General features: G+C 37.5%; 1 protein-coding gene and 1 non-coding gene across 4 annotated transcripts; both read right to left on the bottom strand.

Moving 5' to 3' along the window:
• Positions 1 to 3,940: 3,940 nt before the first annotated feature.
• On the bottom strand, positions 3,941 to 4,047 carry LOC122067391. The gene has a single exon (XR_006136680.1). It is a non-coding gene; the product is annotated as a small nucleolar RNA R71 (small nucleolar RNA).
• An 8,361-nt stretch (positions 4,048 to 12,408) lies between these two features.
• LOC122067389 (UPF0481 protein At3g47200-like) lies at positions 12,409 to 14,835 on the bottom strand. 3 transcript variants are annotated; one of them, XM_042631222.1, is made up of 3 exons: positions 14,711 to 14,835; positions 14,540 to 14,640; positions 12,409 to 13,739 (listed from the first exon to the last, which is right to left on the bottom strand). In XM_042631222.1, the coding sequence occupies exon 3, from the start codon at positions 13,665 to 13,667 to the stop codon at positions 12,678 to 12,680; it is 990 nt and encodes a 329-aa protein (XP_042487156.1). In that variant the 5' UTR covers positions 13,668 to 13,739; positions 14,540 to 14,640; positions 14,711 to 14,835; the 3' UTR covers positions 12,409 to 12,677. The 3 variants fall into 3 exon arrangements, with proteins under 3 accessions (XP_042487156.1, XP_042487157.1, XP_042487155.1); XM_042631223.1 differs by having other exon boundaries at positions 14,548 to 14,640; XM_042631221.1 differs by lacking the exon at positions 14,711 to 14,835 and having other exon boundaries at positions 14,540 to 14,702.
• Between the last annotated feature and the right edge of the window lie 2,511 nt (positions 14,836 to 17,346).

Genomic DNA, 17,346 nt, shown 5'->3' with positions numbered 1-17,346 from the left:
ATGTAGCAATACGAAAAAAATCCAATCTTTCCAACGGTTCTGATTTCATCACGTTCCGATTTTGTAAGAGAAATATGCGTCATTGGAAAGGTCTAGGGGCATTTTGGTCTTTTTACATGGCTGAGTCAGATGATCAGGCATTTTGGAAAGTCATAGAGCGTCTAGTCACGATTCCAACGCACTTCGTTTCATCTCGATCAGATATCGTATGAAAATGTTATAAGTGTTTCTGTAAAGCCGATTCGAAAATCCAAACCGAAAATTCATCAGTTGCTTTCAGTTGCTCTCGGTATAGGGTGGATTTTTTGGGATTTATTTTTGAAATTTGAAGGGCTTTTGTGTAATTTCAAGATTTTGAAGGTCTGAGTTGCAGGGGTCTGCTGAACTTAGGCACTGATGAGACGGTTTAGATTCCTGCACGAAGGTCCTTATTGGTGAAGTGCATCGGACAACATGGTGTGGCGCCTCACCATATTGAGTCTTGATTGTGTGTAGCATGTGCATAGAATCTATAAAGAGATTCTCCATATCTTGATCTGAGCCCATCATATCAGATCAGTTCCGATCTAACGGTCAAGATCGATGGAGCTTTATTAAAGTTAGCCAACAGCCCCTATTGCGCATACCGCCGGCGTAACCTATACCACTCCTACGAAGATTCTATTTCAGGCTATGTCATTGCTCCAACTTCAAATGGTCATATCTACCTCATTTGAACTCAGATTTGGGTGAACCAAGTTGCTGCTTCTTCGTTTTTTCAAACCCTAAACCATGGAAGCAAAAAAAAAAAAAAAAGAGTTTTGAGTGAAAGAAGGCTACGGTTTTGGCAAGAGAACCTTCCTCCTCTTTGTTAATCCTTGAATGAACATGAATACTTGATGATAAATGTTCTTAGACCATTAAAGGAGGTAAAAGAGGTGGTTGAGAGGTGTTAATGATACATTAACTCAAAGCCAAGAAGGAAGAAAAGAAAGCAAGGATGTATTTGCTTTGAAGAGCAAAAAGCCAAGGAGAGAGAAGGTGTGAGCACCAAACTTGTCAATACAAGTTTCTAGTCATCCCAGGCAATCGGTTGTGAGATTCTCTAATCTTTGATTTATATTATATGCATGTATGTATGTTAGGGTTAGTTGTGGATGAATGTTTACATGCTAGGTTAGTTGTGGATGAACTATATACATGCTAGCTAGTTGTGGATGTATGATGAGCACATTTATGTGTGAAATCTAGGGTAGTAAAACATACATTTTACATATTTAGAATGGAGCTACCTTGGGTTTTACTCTCTTTTTGCAGGTTTTATATTTTCAAGGCCTTAAGGACTATCGGGAGCTATATCTTCAATTTTACACGTAAAGAGGTCCTATTTCTTTCCATGGTTGCGAAGAGGACGAAATTCTGAGCAAGATGGACGTGTTCAATTAAAAGTACACATTCGTTTGGTCACCCGTACAAATGATTATTCTTTTTCGGGTCAGAAAAAGAATAATGGATCAGAACTGAACCGAGATGCAGAACCAGCCCGTTTGCAATTGTCCCAGAGGTACAAGGAATATTCCAAATGCCAACAAGGATCGATGGACCACATCTTTAAGTGATTAAAGATTTGTTTTTGGTAACAACAACTACCTAGCTTAGTTGGTGAGCTATGGTGTACAAAATTCTCTTGCTCACCAAGAGGTCTCAAGTTCGAATCTTATGGTCGTTTTTTTTAGAAGATTTTGTTGAAGATTTCCTGCTTGTCACTCACTTAAAGCACTAAGGGCATGAAGGGGATTTCTACATCAAGTTAAAAGAAAAGCAAAATCGTGGAAGCAAGAAGAGAAGAAAAAAAAAAAAGGAAAGAGAAAAAAAAGGGGAGAACCAAAGATTGTCCAAATCTTCTCTCTCCTCCACATCATCACCAAATATTGTCCAAATCACACAAAGAAGAAGAAAATCGTCCCTAGGAGAGAGAAAAAGAAGAAAAAAAATTAGGAAAAAAAAAAGGAAAGAAAATAAGCAAAAAAAATTATAGGAAATTTATTTCTCTCTTCTCTCTCCTCCACCTTAGCACTTTTGGACTCAAAAGATCTCACAATCAATTGTGGGTTTCTCTCTTTTAGGAAAGAGAAAATTGTTACCCTACCTCTCCATTCCCTATAAATACAACTCATGTAAGAGGAGGAGACACAATTCATTCTTCTTCTAGTTTTTTTTTAGTTGCTCTCTCTCTCCCTCTCTCACTCTTTGGTTTTAGTTCTTCTCTATTTTTGCTTTAATCACTTTTGTAATAGTTTTTTTTTTATTTCAATTAATGCAAGTACTCTTTTATTTTTATTCAGTTCTTTTTATGTTTATGATTTATGCAATTGAGTTGTAATTTTTTAAGTTATAGTTCTAGGCTTAGATCTAGGTGACAAGATCACGAGCCGTGGAGCAATTTTTTTTCAAGTTCAAGCATTGATTCAAGTGAGTAGGCTCCTTCAGTAGTCTTCTCTCCCCCCTCTCATTCCCTCTTCTGACTACCCTTTCTTTCTTAATTTAGGATTTTTATTTTCAGTCGTTACATTATTGCTATCCCTCTCCCCCAAGGTTCATGGCTAGTGTATGTGTTGGCTTTGCCCCTCCTGGCCATAGAACCATCAATTTATTGCTTTTATTTTAATTGTCTCCCTTTCCCTAAAGCCAAGTAGAGAAACCCTTGTAAGAGTAACTCTCTGGTCAAGTAGGGAAGCTCATATTATGATGCATCCCTCGGGCTAAGTAGAGAAACCTGCTTGTGAGTCTCTCTCTAGCTTTATCCCCTTTCTTTTACTTTATTTTTATTTCAGCATTTTTTTCCTTTATTATTATTTTTTTTTAATTGCGTGGGTTGCTTACTTTTAGTTATTTATTTATTTAATTTTAATTGCGTGGCTTGCGTCTTTAAATTCTTAGATGACGAATGGTTAGGACGTTATTTTTAGGACGGTAATTAGAATTAGATCACAACCATTAATCAGTTCACTTTCGCATTATTAAAAGAAATAAAAAATAAGGTGGCTGCTCTCCCTGTGTTCGACCCGTAGCTACACTGATCCGTACGCTTGCGGTTACATTTTAAATCTCAAACAAGTTTTTGGCGCCGTTGCCGGGGAGACAGTTCCATGTTATTTTTCACTTTCTTTTGGTAAATCGGAGTGCTTTGTTTTATTTTTTTTTATTGAATTCCTGAGAAGAACAACTTGCAATAATAGTTGTATCAGTGGAGGTCGCCATACCTCACAGTATGATAAAGACAGGTTTCGCCCTGTAGCAGTACCTCAGGAATTGACCTGAGCAACCCCGGATCCCTGCCGGTAAGCTCCAAAAAAAACAAAAAACAAAAAAATCAAAAAAAAAATTCAAAAAAAAAATCATAAAAAAAAAATAAATTTTTGCTATCCATTCTTTTGTGCTTGCTTTACTTTAGTTGTGGGTAGTTTTCTGTTGCATGAGTGTTAAGTGGGTACGTAATACTAAGAATCGGTTAGAAAGAAGAGATCCAACAAGTAGTGACCCTATACGTTTGCTCTCTTTAAAACCCTTCAATATGGGAGACCAACAGCAAATCCCTTCACCTAAATCTCTGAAAGATAGGTTCTACCCTGCTAGAACAACCCAACCTTCCTGTATAGTTCTACCACAAGCCCAGGGCAATAATTTTGAACTCAAATCTCAATACATCACTATGTTGCCCCACTTCCATGGGTTGACCTCTGAGGATGCATACCTATTTCTAAGGGAATTTGAAGAGGTATGTGTTCTAATTAAGATCCAACAGCTTTCTGATGATGCTGTTAAGCTTAGGTTTATCACTTTTGCATTGAAAGACCAAGCTAAGAAGTGGTTGTATGGATTACCCACAAATTCCATAACCTCATGGGAACAGTTCACAGTTGTCTTCCTTAAGAAGTTTTTCCCAACTCACAAGACCAATAAGCCTAGAAGTGATATCCTTCAGTTTAGGCAAAAGCCTAGTGAGTCATTTTCCAAACTTATGAAGAGATTCAAGGATCTACTCCAAGAATGCCCTCACCATGGCCTAGACCTATGGCATTTATGTCAAATAATTTATAAGGGTATTGATTACCCAACTAAACAAATGATAGAGTCTATGTGCCCTGAGGGATTCACATCCTTTACAGATGAAGGAAAGGCATGGGAATTCTTACTTGACTTAGCTGACAAAACCCGTGAGTGGGAATCAACCCAAGAGAGTGAAAGAACCATAGGAGGAAAATGATATTTTGTGGATGGGATAGTAGCCAAGGAAGCCCATTTGGATAGCCTAATCAAGAGGATTGAGGCTATTGTTCCTAGAGAGCCATCATCAGTCAATTTAGTTAAGATTTGTGCTTGGTGCCAGTCCCCTGGACATGTCATAGAAGAATGCCCTAACACCTCTGGGGGCACTTCTAATGATAGTGTTAATGCCTTATACCAGAATAATCCATATAGTAACACATACAATCCAGGATGGAGAAATCACCCAATTTCTCTTGGAATCAGGGCAACCAAGTAGGACCTTCCAATTTCTATAATCAAGGTCAACCTGGACCCCAAAGGCCTCCCTTTGCACAACAATCTTTTTCTCAAAATACTTTTCCTAGGTCAAATGTAGGACCTTAGGCGAGTTTTCCTAGGGCCCCTCTTCTATCATCTTATCAGCAACCCCCTGGGTTTACCAACACTGGAGAGGCAAGTAGAATAAGTGACTTGGAAAAAAATATGGCCCTCTTCATGACAAGCCATCAAAATCTTACAAGAGAACTTACCCAAGTTGTCTCAATTATGCGTGAGAGGGAGAAGGGAACTTTACCCAGTCAACCAGAGCCTAACCCTAGGCATCATCAGCCTGTTAGTTTACAAGGACCAACTAATGCACCACTGAATATAGTGCAAGGTCAGACTCAACAAGGGCCCTCTAACCAATGTAATGTTGTTTATGCCCTTAGGAGTGGTAAAGAGTACCTACAGAGCGTTCCTAAATCTTCCCCATCTATTACTCCTGTTAACTCTTCTTCAGTTGAGGACACAAATGTGCCTCTTGTTCCAGGTTCGTCTGATGAACCTAAAGATTTTTCTGAAACTAAAGATGATTTGGTTGAGGAAACCAAAAATGATTCTTCTGAACAGGGGCAAATCCCTAGCAGTCCTTATGTTCATCCTGTCCCATTTCCTAATCGCTTGGTAAACAAAAAGAAGACTGCTTCCATGGACAAAATTTTAGAAGTCTTAAAAAAGGTAGAAGTGAACATCCCTCTTTTGGATGCCATATCCCAGATCCCCGCCTATGCAAAGGTACTGAAAGATTTGTGTACTCACAAACGTATCACTAGTGTGCTTAAAAAGGCGTTCTTGGCAAGTAACATTAGTTCCATAATTACTCAGCCCATAGCAGCCAAGTATAAGGATCCAGGGAGCCCTACCATATCTTGTGTCATAGGCAACACCTATATTGAGCAGCCTTACTTGACCTTGGCGCAAGTATGAATCTTTTACCTTACCATGTGTACAAGCAACTAGGATTGGGAGAATTGAAAGCCACTGGAACTACTCTTCAGTTGGCAGATAGGTCTGTTAAGATTCCTAAAGGGATGGTTGAGGATGTCTTACTAAAACTGGGAGAATTTATTTTCCCTGTTGATTTCATTGTGTTAGATACTAAGCCCTTCTCAACCAAGGATGAGATCCCAATAATTCTAGGAAGACCATTCTTGGCTACCAGTAATGCATTAATCAATTGCCGGAATGGTTTCCTAAGATTATCTTTTGGTAACCAAACTGTTGAGTTTAACATGTTTAGGATTGGCAAGCAACCACATATGGAAGCAGAGATCAATATGCTTGAGGATTTTCTGGATTTTTCTGATGATTTAGTTACCAACTTTGATATTGATTTTGATTCAGAATTCCAAGAGTGTATGGATGAGTTGGATGATGATAGTGAAAATTTCTTTTCTGAAGTCTTGAGTCTTCACACACTTGTGGAGCCCTTAGGACCCCTTTCCAATTCCATTCCCAAACCTTCCATAGTTGAGCCCCCTAAGCTAGATCTTAAGGAGTTGCCATCTAATTTGGGATATGCTTTCCTAGGGCCTGACCAGACTCTTCCTGTAATAATTTCTTCAAATTTGACTTCTAGCCAGGAAGAGGAGTTACTTAAAGTGTTAAAAGATAATAAGGAAGCCCTAGGTTGGACCATGGCTGATATCAAAGGTATAAGCCCTTCCATTGTGCAACATCATATACATCTTATGGAGGATTCCAAACCATCCACGGAACCCCAAAGAAGAGCTAACCCAGTGATGATGGAAGCCATTAAGAAAGAGATCCTAAAGTGCTTGGATCATGGAATAATTTATCCTATTTCTGACAGCCAATGGGTAAGCCCAGTTCACGTAGTGCCTAAGAAGTTTGGTGTGACTGTAGTTCCTAATGCCAATAATGAGTTGATCCCTACCCGTGTCCAAACAGGATGGCGAGTGTGCATAGACTACAGGAAGTTAAATGCGGCAACCTGGAAGGACCACTTCCCATTGCCATTCATTGACCAGATGTTAGAGAGGTTAGCTGGACATGAATACTATTGCTTTCTTGATGGATATTCCGGCTATAACCAAATCCCAATTGCTTTAGAGGACCTACATAAGACCACTTTTACATGCCCATATGGAACATTTGCTTACAGGCGTATGCCCTTTGGGCTTTGCAATGCCCCTGCTACGTTCCAACGATGCATGATGAGCATTTTTTCTGACATGGTCGAAAAATTCTTAGAAGTATTTATGGATGACTTTTCAATTCATGGGAATTCCTATTCTGAATGTCTTCATCATCTTTCCCTAGTTTTGAAAAGGTGCATATCTAAGAATTTGGTTTTGAATTGGGAGAAATGCCATTTTATGGTTAAATCTGGTATTGTTTTAGGCCATGTAATATCCAAGGAGGGAATTAAGGTAGATAGAGCCAAAGTGGATTTAATTGATAATTTACCACCTCCTCAATCTGTTAAGGATGTTCGGTCTTTTCTAGGGCATGCAGGCTTCTACAGAAGGTTTATTAAGAACTTTAGTCAGTTAGCCCGACCTCTCACCTCATTACTTGTCAAAGATCAGACTTTTGAGTTTTCCAAAGAGTGCCTAGAATCCTTCAAGCAACTTAAGAAGGAGTTGACCAATGCACCCATTGTTCAACCACCTGTTTGGACTGAACCTTTTGAACTGATGTGTGATGCTTCAGATTTTGCCATAGGAGCAGTTTTAGGTCAAAGGATTAATAAGTTACCCACTGTCATTTACTATGCTAGTAGGACCTTAAATGATGCACAACTCAATTATACAACCACTGAAAAATAATTTTTAGCTGTTGTGTTTGCATTAGAAAAGTTTCGGTCTTACTTAGTTGGTTCACATGTGGTGGTGTATACTGATCATTCTGCCCTCAGATACCTAGTTCAGAAGAAGGATGCCAAAGCCCGTCTCATTAGGTGGGTTTTACTTTTGCAAGAGTTTGATTTAGACATTAGGGATAAGAAAGGAGTTGAAAACCTAGTTGCAGACCATTTATCCCGGCTTCCCAATTCCTTGACTGTTGATTCTCCAGTCAACGAGAACTTTCCAGATGAACAATTATTTGCAATGTCCAGTGAACCATGTTTTGCTGACATTGTCAACTTCTTAGTTTCAGGTGTGACTCCGGATCACTGGTCCACCCAAGATAAGTATAGGTTTCATTCCCAAGTTAAGCACTTTTTCTGGGATGATCCTTATTTGTTTAAGATATGTCCGGATCAGATTATCCGACGATGTGTTCCTGATCATGAGCAACATTCCATTCTCTCTTTTTGTCATGATCATGCATGTGGTGGACACTTTGGACCTAAGAAGACTGCCGCAAAGGTTCTCCAATGCGGATTTTATTGGCCCACTCTTTTTAGAGATGCTTTTGATTTTTGCAGGCTTGCCTTGCCTGCCAGTCTTTTGGCCGTATCAATAAAAGGAACATGATGCCCCTCAACCCTATTTTGGTAGTTGAGATCTTTGATGTATGGGGCATCGATTTTATGGGACCATTCCCTAATTCCTTTGGGAATTTGTACATACTTTTGGCCGTTGATTATGTTTCTAAATGGATAGAGGCCATACCTTGTAAATCTAATGACCACAAAGTGGTGGTCCAGTTTCTCAAAGAGAACATTTTTTCCCGCTTTGGTGCACCACGTGCAATAATTAGTGATAGGGGTACTCATTTTTGTAATCGGCCTTTTGAGGCCTTAATGAAAAAGTATGGGATCACCCATAAGTTATCTACCCCTTATCACCCTCAAACTAGTGGCCAAGTGGAGGTGTCTAATAGGCAGATCAAACAAATCTTGGAGAAAATTGTTAATCCCAACCGTAAGGATTGGTCCCTTAGGCTCATTAATGCCTTGTGGGCCCATCGTACTGCATTCAAGACTGACCTTGGCCAGTCTCCCTACCGTTTGGTGTATGGGAAAGCTTGTCACTTACCAGTTGAGTTGGAGCATAAGGCCTTTTGGGCCATCAAGAAGCTCAACTTTGATTTGTCTGATGCGGGAATTCACCGTAGGCTCCAACTATTTGAGTTGGAGGAACTTAGGAATGATGCCTATGAAAGTTCTAAGATTTACAAGGAAAAGACCAAAGCTTTCCATGATAAGCACATTCTGCGCAAATCTTTTACAATTGGTGATAAGGTCTTATTGTACAACTCACGATTGCATCTTTTCCCTGGTAAGCTTAGATCCCGATGGGATGGCCCGTTTATTGTCCATAATATATATCCCCATGGGGCTGTGGAGATTTTGAATCCAGGAACAGGGGTAATTTCGAAGGTTAATGGTCAGCGTTTGAAACCGTTCCTCGAGTTTCCTACTACTAGCAGTGAAGAGGTCATGGATCTCCATGAACCTTTTTACACTGATGACTAATTTTTAATCAGGTATGACCCCCTTGCATTATCTTTGTTTTTAATTCTTTCCATGCATTGAGGACATTGCATGACTTAAGTGTGGGGGAGGGAAACCAGTTTTTATTTTTTTTCACTTTGTTTTGTTTGTTTTTCTTTTTATTTTTGAGTTTGCTAAGGATGAAGTCCTACTTTGGCTTTTGGGTAATGATCAGACCATTCAGTTGCTTGATGTATGAAAATAAAAGTTTTGATTAAGGTACCCATTTTGAACGTATAAAACCCTGTTGAGAAGAAAGAAACAAGCATGTGTCTTGAGATGGGACTTTCTTTTGAAAAATAAGAGACCCTTGTTTTATGGTGATGGACCATATGTAAGTCTGTGGGTTCCTTGTACTTTTGATTTGGAGTTGAGACCTTCTTTTTAATTTGGCATGGGTTGACAAATGCACAATTTTAAATGAAATGAGAAATGTGGTATAAAGAAGAATAAGAGTTGATTCCTTTGGAACTAGACAGGGCATTGCGCCTCAGGAAGCGTGGCGTCTTGATCGAAATTCCTTGGGAGGAAACTTCTGAAGTAACTCTAGCATCACTGTCTTTGTGGGCATATGCAAAAAGCGAAGCTACATAGTAACTTGGGTGTCTGGTGTTTGCTCCACCATGTCATTCAGGCCAAAAGTAGTGGAGTAGAATAGAGTTTATTAAGCAGATGCAGAGTGAAAAAAAAAGGAGAAAAAAATGTGCAAATGTCATTATTGCTTGGTAACATGTTCGGTCAAAAACACTCTAACGCCTTAGTCATTGGTTCCCTATTTCTTCACAAGTGGTTTTGCCTTAAGATAAAGATGTTTTGGAAGAGACGAGGTGAGTTCCAAATTAAGAAATATGCTAGTGCCTGGAATTGATAAAGGGTAATAAAAGTTCAAGTGTGGGGGTCCCTTGTAAGAGAAATTATCTTTGCTCTGGATCGGTATGAGCCTTACCTTTAGCCAAAGTTGGGATTTGTTTATCCTGAATTTTGGGTGTATATTCACTGTAAACACCCACGAGACACAACTCGTCCACTAGGGGTGACCTGGGGGTTAAAGGCTTGTTGCACATGCTAAGTGCAACCGTGATTCCTACGAAAGTGAGTTAGTTTTTTTTATCTTTATTCTTTTTCTTTTTGTTTTGCTCGAGGACTAGCAAAGTCTAAGTGTAGGGGAATTCTGATGAGCACATTTATGTGTGAAATCTAGGGTAGTAAAACATGCATTTTACATATTTAGAATGGAGCTACCTTGGGTTTTACTCTCTTTTTGCAGGTTTTATATTTTCAAGGCCTTAAGGATTATCGGGCGCTATATCTTCAATTTTACACGTAAAGAGGTCATATTTCTTTTCATGGTTGCGAAGAGGACGAAATTCTGAGCAAGATGGACGTGTTCAATTAAAAGTACACATTCGTTTGGTCACCCGTACAAATGATTATTCTTTTCGGGTCAGAAAAAGAATAATGGATTAGAACTGAACTGAGATGCAGAACCAGCCCATTTGCAGTTGTCCTAGAGGTACAAGGAATATTCCAAATGCCAACAAGGATCGATGGACCACATCCTTAAGTGATTGAAGATTCATTTTTGGTAACAACAACTACCTAGCGTAGTTGGTTAGCTATGGTGTACAAAATTCCCTTGCTCATCAAGAGGTCTCAAGTTCAAATCTCATGGTTATTTTTTTTAGAGAATTTTGTTGAAGATTTCCTGCTTTTCACTCACTTAAAGCACTAAGGGCATGGAGGGGATTTCCACATCAAATTAGAAGCAAGGAAAATCGTGGAAGCAAGAAGAAAAAAATAAAAAAAGGAAAGGAAAATCGTGGAAGCAAGAAGAGAAGAAAAAAAAAAAGGAAAGAGAAAAAAAAGGGGAGAACCAAAGATTGTCCAAATATTCTCTCTCCTCCACATCATCACCAAATATTGTCCAAATCACATAAAGCAAGAAGGAAGAAAATTGTCCCTAGGAGAGAGAAAAAGAAGAAAAAAAAATTAGGAAAAAAAAAAGGAAAGAAAATAAGCAAAAAAAAATTATAGGAAATTTATTTTTCTCTTCTCTCTCCTCCACCTTAGCACTTTTGGACTCAAAAGATCTCACAATCAATTGTGGGTTTCTCTCTTTTAGGAAAGAGAAAATTGTTAACCTACCTCTCGATTCCCTATAAATATAACTCATGTAAGAGGAGGGAAGACAATTCATTCTTCTTCTAGTTTTTTTTTAGTTGCTCTCTCTTTCTCTTGCTCTCTCTTTAGTTCTAGTTCTTCTCTATTTTTGCTTTAATCACTTTTGTAATAGTTTTTTTTATGTCAATTAACGCAAGCACTCTTTTATTCTTATTCAGCCTTTTTATGTTTATGATTTATGCAATTGAGTTGTAATTTTTTAAGTTATAGTTCTAGGCTTAGATCTAGGTGACAAGATCACGAGCCATGGAGCAATTGTTTTTCAAGTTCAAGCATTGATTCAAGTAAGTAGGCTCCTTCAGTAGTCTTCTTTCCCCCCTCTCATTCTCTCTTCTGACTACCCTTTCTTTCTTAATTTAGGATTTTTATTTTCAGTCGTTACATTATTGCTATTCCTTTCCCCCAAGGTTCATGGCTAGTGTATGTGTTGGCTTTGCCCCTCCTAGCCATAGAACCATCAATTTATTGTTTTTATTTTAATTGTCTCCCTTTCCCTAAAGTCAAGTAAAGTAACCCTTGTAAGAGTGACTCTCTGGTCAAGTAGAGAAGCTCATATTATGATGCATCCCTTGGGCTAAGTAGAGAAACCTACTTGTGAGTCGCTCTCTAGCTTTATCCCCTTTCTTTTACTTTATTTTTATTTCAGCATTATTTATTTATTTATTTTTTAATTGCGTGGGTTGTTTATTTTTAGTTATTTATTTATTTAATTTTAATTGCGTGGCTTGCATCTTTAAATTCTTAGATGACGAATGGTTAGGACGTTATTTTAGATACATATGTTTAGGACAGTAATTAGAATTAGATCACAATCATTAATCGGTTCACTTTCGCATTATTAAAAGAAATAAAAAAATAAAGTGGCTGCTCTCCCTGTGTTCGACCCGTAGCTACACTGATCTGTACGCTTGCGGTTACATTTTAAATCTCAAACACTTACTCTCTCCCAAGTCCCAATTCCCATACATGGTATGAAAATAATTTTGCTGCTACTTGGGTTGTAAGAACTTTTCTACTACCTAAGGTCATAATCAAAGAAATGGAATTAGTCACTTCTCTTTTTGTTAACAAATAGCCTCTTAGGTTGTGGTATTTTTCAAAAAATATCATTCAAGATTTTATTTCTTTCACTACGAACCCAGATAGTAGGAAAGTTCAGGCAATAGCTTCAAATACTTGCTTGGTTGAGCCTCACTGCTATATAATCAAATCATAGATAAGGAAAAAAAAAAAAAATGGAAAGAGGGAGCTAGTTTGACGAACTGATTAAATCAAATATAAGCAAACAGTACAATAGCCCCAATGAAGCAAATTATATATTGTCCACTTGGGTTGTTAAAGTGGTCACTCTTCATTTACCAAAAACAGTAGCCACTATAGCTAGTTCTATAATAAGCATTCACTTTCTGGCAAATTCCCCCATAATAAAACTTGCGGAGAATAACACCTTTCAAAACCCTGCTAAAGAAAAGAGACCCATCTTCTGCAGTTCCCAAACACTTCTCTAATATACCTTGGTCCCTTAGTAATTGCACATCTTTTGATGAGTTAATGAGACGTTCAAAAGCATAACATAAGATGTGATCTGGCTAGGCATTAGCGAAGAACACTGTTCATAAGCAATGAGACTCCTAAATAGACATTCTGTGCTTCCTCGAATTAACAATGGTGGTATTTCCATCACCCCATCTTCAAATCTTATATTCAGTATTTCTTTAGGGTTGCCCTTCCTGAATTTGACTCCAGCCTCTACAAGGTCTGTCACTTTAGGAATCAGTTCCCTATGCCCATTCTCCAGTGTCACCTGACTCACCTCAATATCTGTAGTAACTGAAATTATGCTGTTCCGCAGAAGGTCAAGTAAATGCTTCGTTTCAAGCCTAGAGCTTGCTTTGGCAGGAACTGTCATTGGCATCAAAGTATTAAAGAAACCAAGTGCAAGCTCAGCTAGGGAAGGGCTACTTTGTAGTGGAGACACAGTAAGGTTGAATAGATATTCAAGAACAAACCATGGGATTTGGTTCTCAAGCAACATCAAATCAACTCGCAAGTAAGTGTCCATCCAAGGTGTACTTGATATGGGATCATCTCTTTGTCCTCCTCCTATGCTATTTGCCTTCTTGCGGAAAAGTTCTATGATGAAACAACCATCAACTAACATCATCTCCACGAATTCATCTGTGTCAAGGTTGATCAATTGTTCTGCATAACACTCACGTGCACGTTCCTCCAACTGCCGAATGGCTTTAGTGAATATCTTTAAACTTGTCTGTGGAGTTGGGGTACGAGAGAGGAGGCCATGCAAATACCATAGCTTGTATTTTTCCATGTTCTTAAGATTTTCATGACCATGGTGAAAGGGGCCAATTGATACTATATTAGGTGCAAAAGCACCGTCTCTTTGTCGAGAGAATATGTGGGGAACTCTGAAGATACAAGCTCGAGAGGAGAATGGAGGCTTAGGATGAAGCTTTGCTTCAATGGAAGATGCCAACGCTTCATCCACATCCATAATTCTGCAATGTTCTTCCTAGCCAACTCTTGTTTGGTTTTTAAAAAAAATATATTATGGCCTCAAAAAACCCTGAAACGAAGCATGGAACATTCTTTATAAATTCAGATATGTGAGAAATATGAGATATAAATTGGTATAATCATTAAAACAGCAATGAAAAATTCAAAAATTTGCACAAATATCTTTTATGTTTGTGCTTCGCATATTAACCTTTCCCAAATATTAATACAAAAATACCATATACTTAGTCCTACTGGCACCGTTAACCACAAGTGAAAAGGAAAACCCTAAGAGGAAAACATGAATCTGTTGGGGGGAGTATCAATATCACAGGGTTCTTGGAAGGCTCATAACTTACCCTAATTAACCTCAAAATGAGTTCGATTCCCATATTCAGTGGATAATTCTAGAGCATCTAGCCTAATTCCTTAGATTCCGTTTCAACCAGATATGGTAAATGATAGATAGCTCTAAACGCAATCTTACCAATGGAGTCTAGATAGGATTTCCCTTTAAAAAATTTCTTAATCCGTTTCCACACTACCTCTAGGTCTAATCTTTCAATTGGAAGGCCAACCTTTACATATGATCCCTCCCCAGAGTTGTGAAAAGAAGGGGCATTAGAAGAATATGTATTGGATATTCTCCACTGCATTCCAACAAAAATAACAAGAGGATGGAGAAGGAACTCATCTCTCTTGAAAGAAAGCTTGAGTTGGAAGAGACTTAGCCACAACTCTCCAGAAAAACATTTTGTGGATCCCAAATAAAAACTTCTAGGGTTTGAACTCTCTCTCTCTCTCTCTCTCTCTCTCTCTCGCTAAATTCAAAATATACAGGATTGGATATGAAAGAATGTGGAATTGAACCTGCATACATGGTCCAAGCTTGTGTTCATGCACTGGAGTGGAAGCAGCAATGTATTAAGCTCCTCCGGTGGAAATTAATCTCTGAAATCTTCTGTGATTATCTGCAGAAATCATAAGGGAGTTCAAACAGAAGTTTCGCAGAAAAAGAAACAAAATGATAGAAACACTTACCTTCTGCAAGGAACCAAAAGAGAGGAGGAACCCTTCTTGTGAAATGGTAAAGACTGAAGACTGACACCACCAACCAGTCAACGATATTATTTTAATGGGCCCGAATGATTGGACTCACATTGCCTTTCACGTTTCACATTTTTCTTTATGGCCCGACCTTTTTATCTCAGTTCATCACTTCATTGTGCCAAAACTAAGGGTGTCAATCGATTTTGATTTAAATGGTGCGGATTGATTGGGTTTATATTTATTTGACTAAAATTATAATCGTACTATTTATTAAACGGTTTCACTTTCTGAAACTGTGACCATTTAATAAACGGTTTTGATTTTCACCGTTTCTAAACGGTGTCAGTTTCACAGTTTTAAACAGTTTTGATTTTGATTTCGATTTGATTTATTCCATACAGTTTGTAAAATGGTTCACAATCGATTTGTTATAACTTGCAACCATCTCTAAAATTGAAGATCATAAGCTTATCCAAAAATATATAGCAACCACAAATAAGAGATTCTATATTGACGATGGTCTGTTTTAGTTTGATAATCTAGTGTTATTTCTTTACATGGTCATTCTCAAACATATAAAATTAATATCATATAACATCCGAATCCAGCCTTCTATAACATAAAATATTAAAATGACAGGTGGTTCCGGCCAAAACACCCCATTTCTGAGAACATAATAACATAGTAACATATATGGATTACAAATTCATGATCTAAAGCCTAAAGTTGAACTGAATTGCAATAAATCATACCAAAGCTGGATGGGCACTTAATTTAATTTTATACGGATTACTGCCCCTGCTTTATTTAATTGTTATACGGATTAATCAGATCGGTTTAAACGGTTTCAATTCGGTTTGAAATCAATGGGTTTCACGATTAAAACTGGCCCAACCCGTTTAGCTAATCGGCCTGAAACTTGAAACCATTACCTCACCATTTACTAAAAGGTTTTGTAGTTTCGATGTATACGGATAGGTTCGATTTCAATAAAAAATTTCGATTACAAATTCACATCCTTAATCAAGACTTAAGAATCATAAGAAGAGAAAATGGGGCTTATGTTCGTAAAATTTCAATATGATGAACATTTACAAGTCATGAAAAGAGAAGATGAAGCTAACTTTCATGAAATTTCAATGCGGCGAAGACTTGGGTGTCAATTTTTTTTTTTTGACAAAAGAAGAAAAGATAAAAACTTATCTCCATGAAGGAATAGCATTTTTTTTTGGTAAGGGAAAGAATAGCATCTAAGGCCCATATAACGGTATACATTTTTATACTTAAATGGTAACCCATGTAAGAGGAAACATTTAATGCCTTAGAAAAGATTATATATTTGTTTTTGCACACATCTGGGCAAGAGAGAGAGTGAGAGAGGTTGGGAAGAAAATGTGTAACGGTGGTCAGCATTCCAAATATTTCCAAACAGTTGAGGAAGTGATTAATGATTAAAATTTGAAATGGAGAAAATGGGGCGTGGGGCGTGGGCCCTGGGTCGATGCTTCCACTAATGAGAGAGCGAGCACATGCGTTGAGCAGAAGGGACGCAGTGATCATTTTGAACTGCCATGTGTCTAAGTCTAAATGTAGGGGCACAGTCTCTGGTTAGGGACCACATTCCCTTTGAAATATCTATGGCTTATATATCCGACACTTCCAACTGTTTTCCACTTTTTTTTTTCTTTCATTCACATGGCTTTTCATGTTTCACATGTTTTCTTTATGGCCTGACCTTTTTTTAACAAAGTTCATTGTACCCAGACTTGGTAGTCATGAGCATAATTAGCAAATTCGGATTCAGAAATTATTTAGACGGAGAATTATTTGGAATAATTCGATTGATTAATTTAAGAATTCGGTCAAAAAAGCGGTCAAAAAAGCTTATTGGGTTTTTTTTTTATTGTTTTTGTTTTTGTTTTTTTTTTAAATACTGTTTAAGTGAACCGAATAATTCGGTTTAATTCGGATTCGATCCAAATTATTAGCGTTTTATATTCACTTTTGAAAAAATCGTGAATTTTACCGAATTTTATTTTTAATTCGGATTCGGTCATAATTTTTGATAAAATTCAGAAAAATTCGATTCGGCCGAATAATTCGCGAATTATTCGGCCGAATTGATAACACTGGTCATGAGTAGAGAAAATGGACCTTTATGTTCATAAAATTTTAATATCATGAAGACTTAAAAGTCATGAAAAGAGAAGATGAAGTTAATTTTCATGAAATTTCAAAGCATTGAAAATTTGGGTGTCAATTTTCTTTTTTTTTTGGGGTGGTGGGCAATTTACTATCACTCCCCTATATTTGGCCCATATTTCCTAACTCCTTTATATTTGGCTCATATTTCCTAAAATTCTCTTATCTTTTACTTTTTTATTGATACTCTCTTATTTTTTTTATTTTTATATCTCTTTTTGTCCTTATCTTTTTAAATACCTAGATTACTTTTCTTTTTCACTTCTAACTTATTTCATTTTTTTTCAAATTGATTGCTTCAAAACATGGTTTGAATCAAACCACTAACAAGTTGTGTCTCATCCAATCATCAAGGATATTATAAATTCAAAAAATAATAATTTTGTATCTGATCTATATCTATATCGGTATCATATGTTCCAATC

The sequence above is a fragment of the Macadamia integrifolia genome, unplaced genomic scaffold (genome assembly GCF_013358625.1).
Source record: "Macadamia integrifolia cultivar HAES 741 unplaced genomic scaffold, SCU_Mint_v3 scaffold2887, whole genome shotgun sequence".
Classification (NCBI taxonomy): domain Eukaryota; kingdom Viridiplantae; phylum Streptophyta; class Magnoliopsida; order Proteales; family Proteaceae; genus Macadamia; species Macadamia integrifolia.
This window is presented reverse-complemented; position numbering and strand designations above follow the sequence as displayed.

What these genes read in the sequence shown, in the direction of transcription:
- LOC122067389 (XM_042631222.1), bottom strand. Translation starts at nt 13,667, where the DNA reads ATGGATGTGGATGAAGCGTTGGCATCTTCCATTGAAGCAAAGCTTCAT.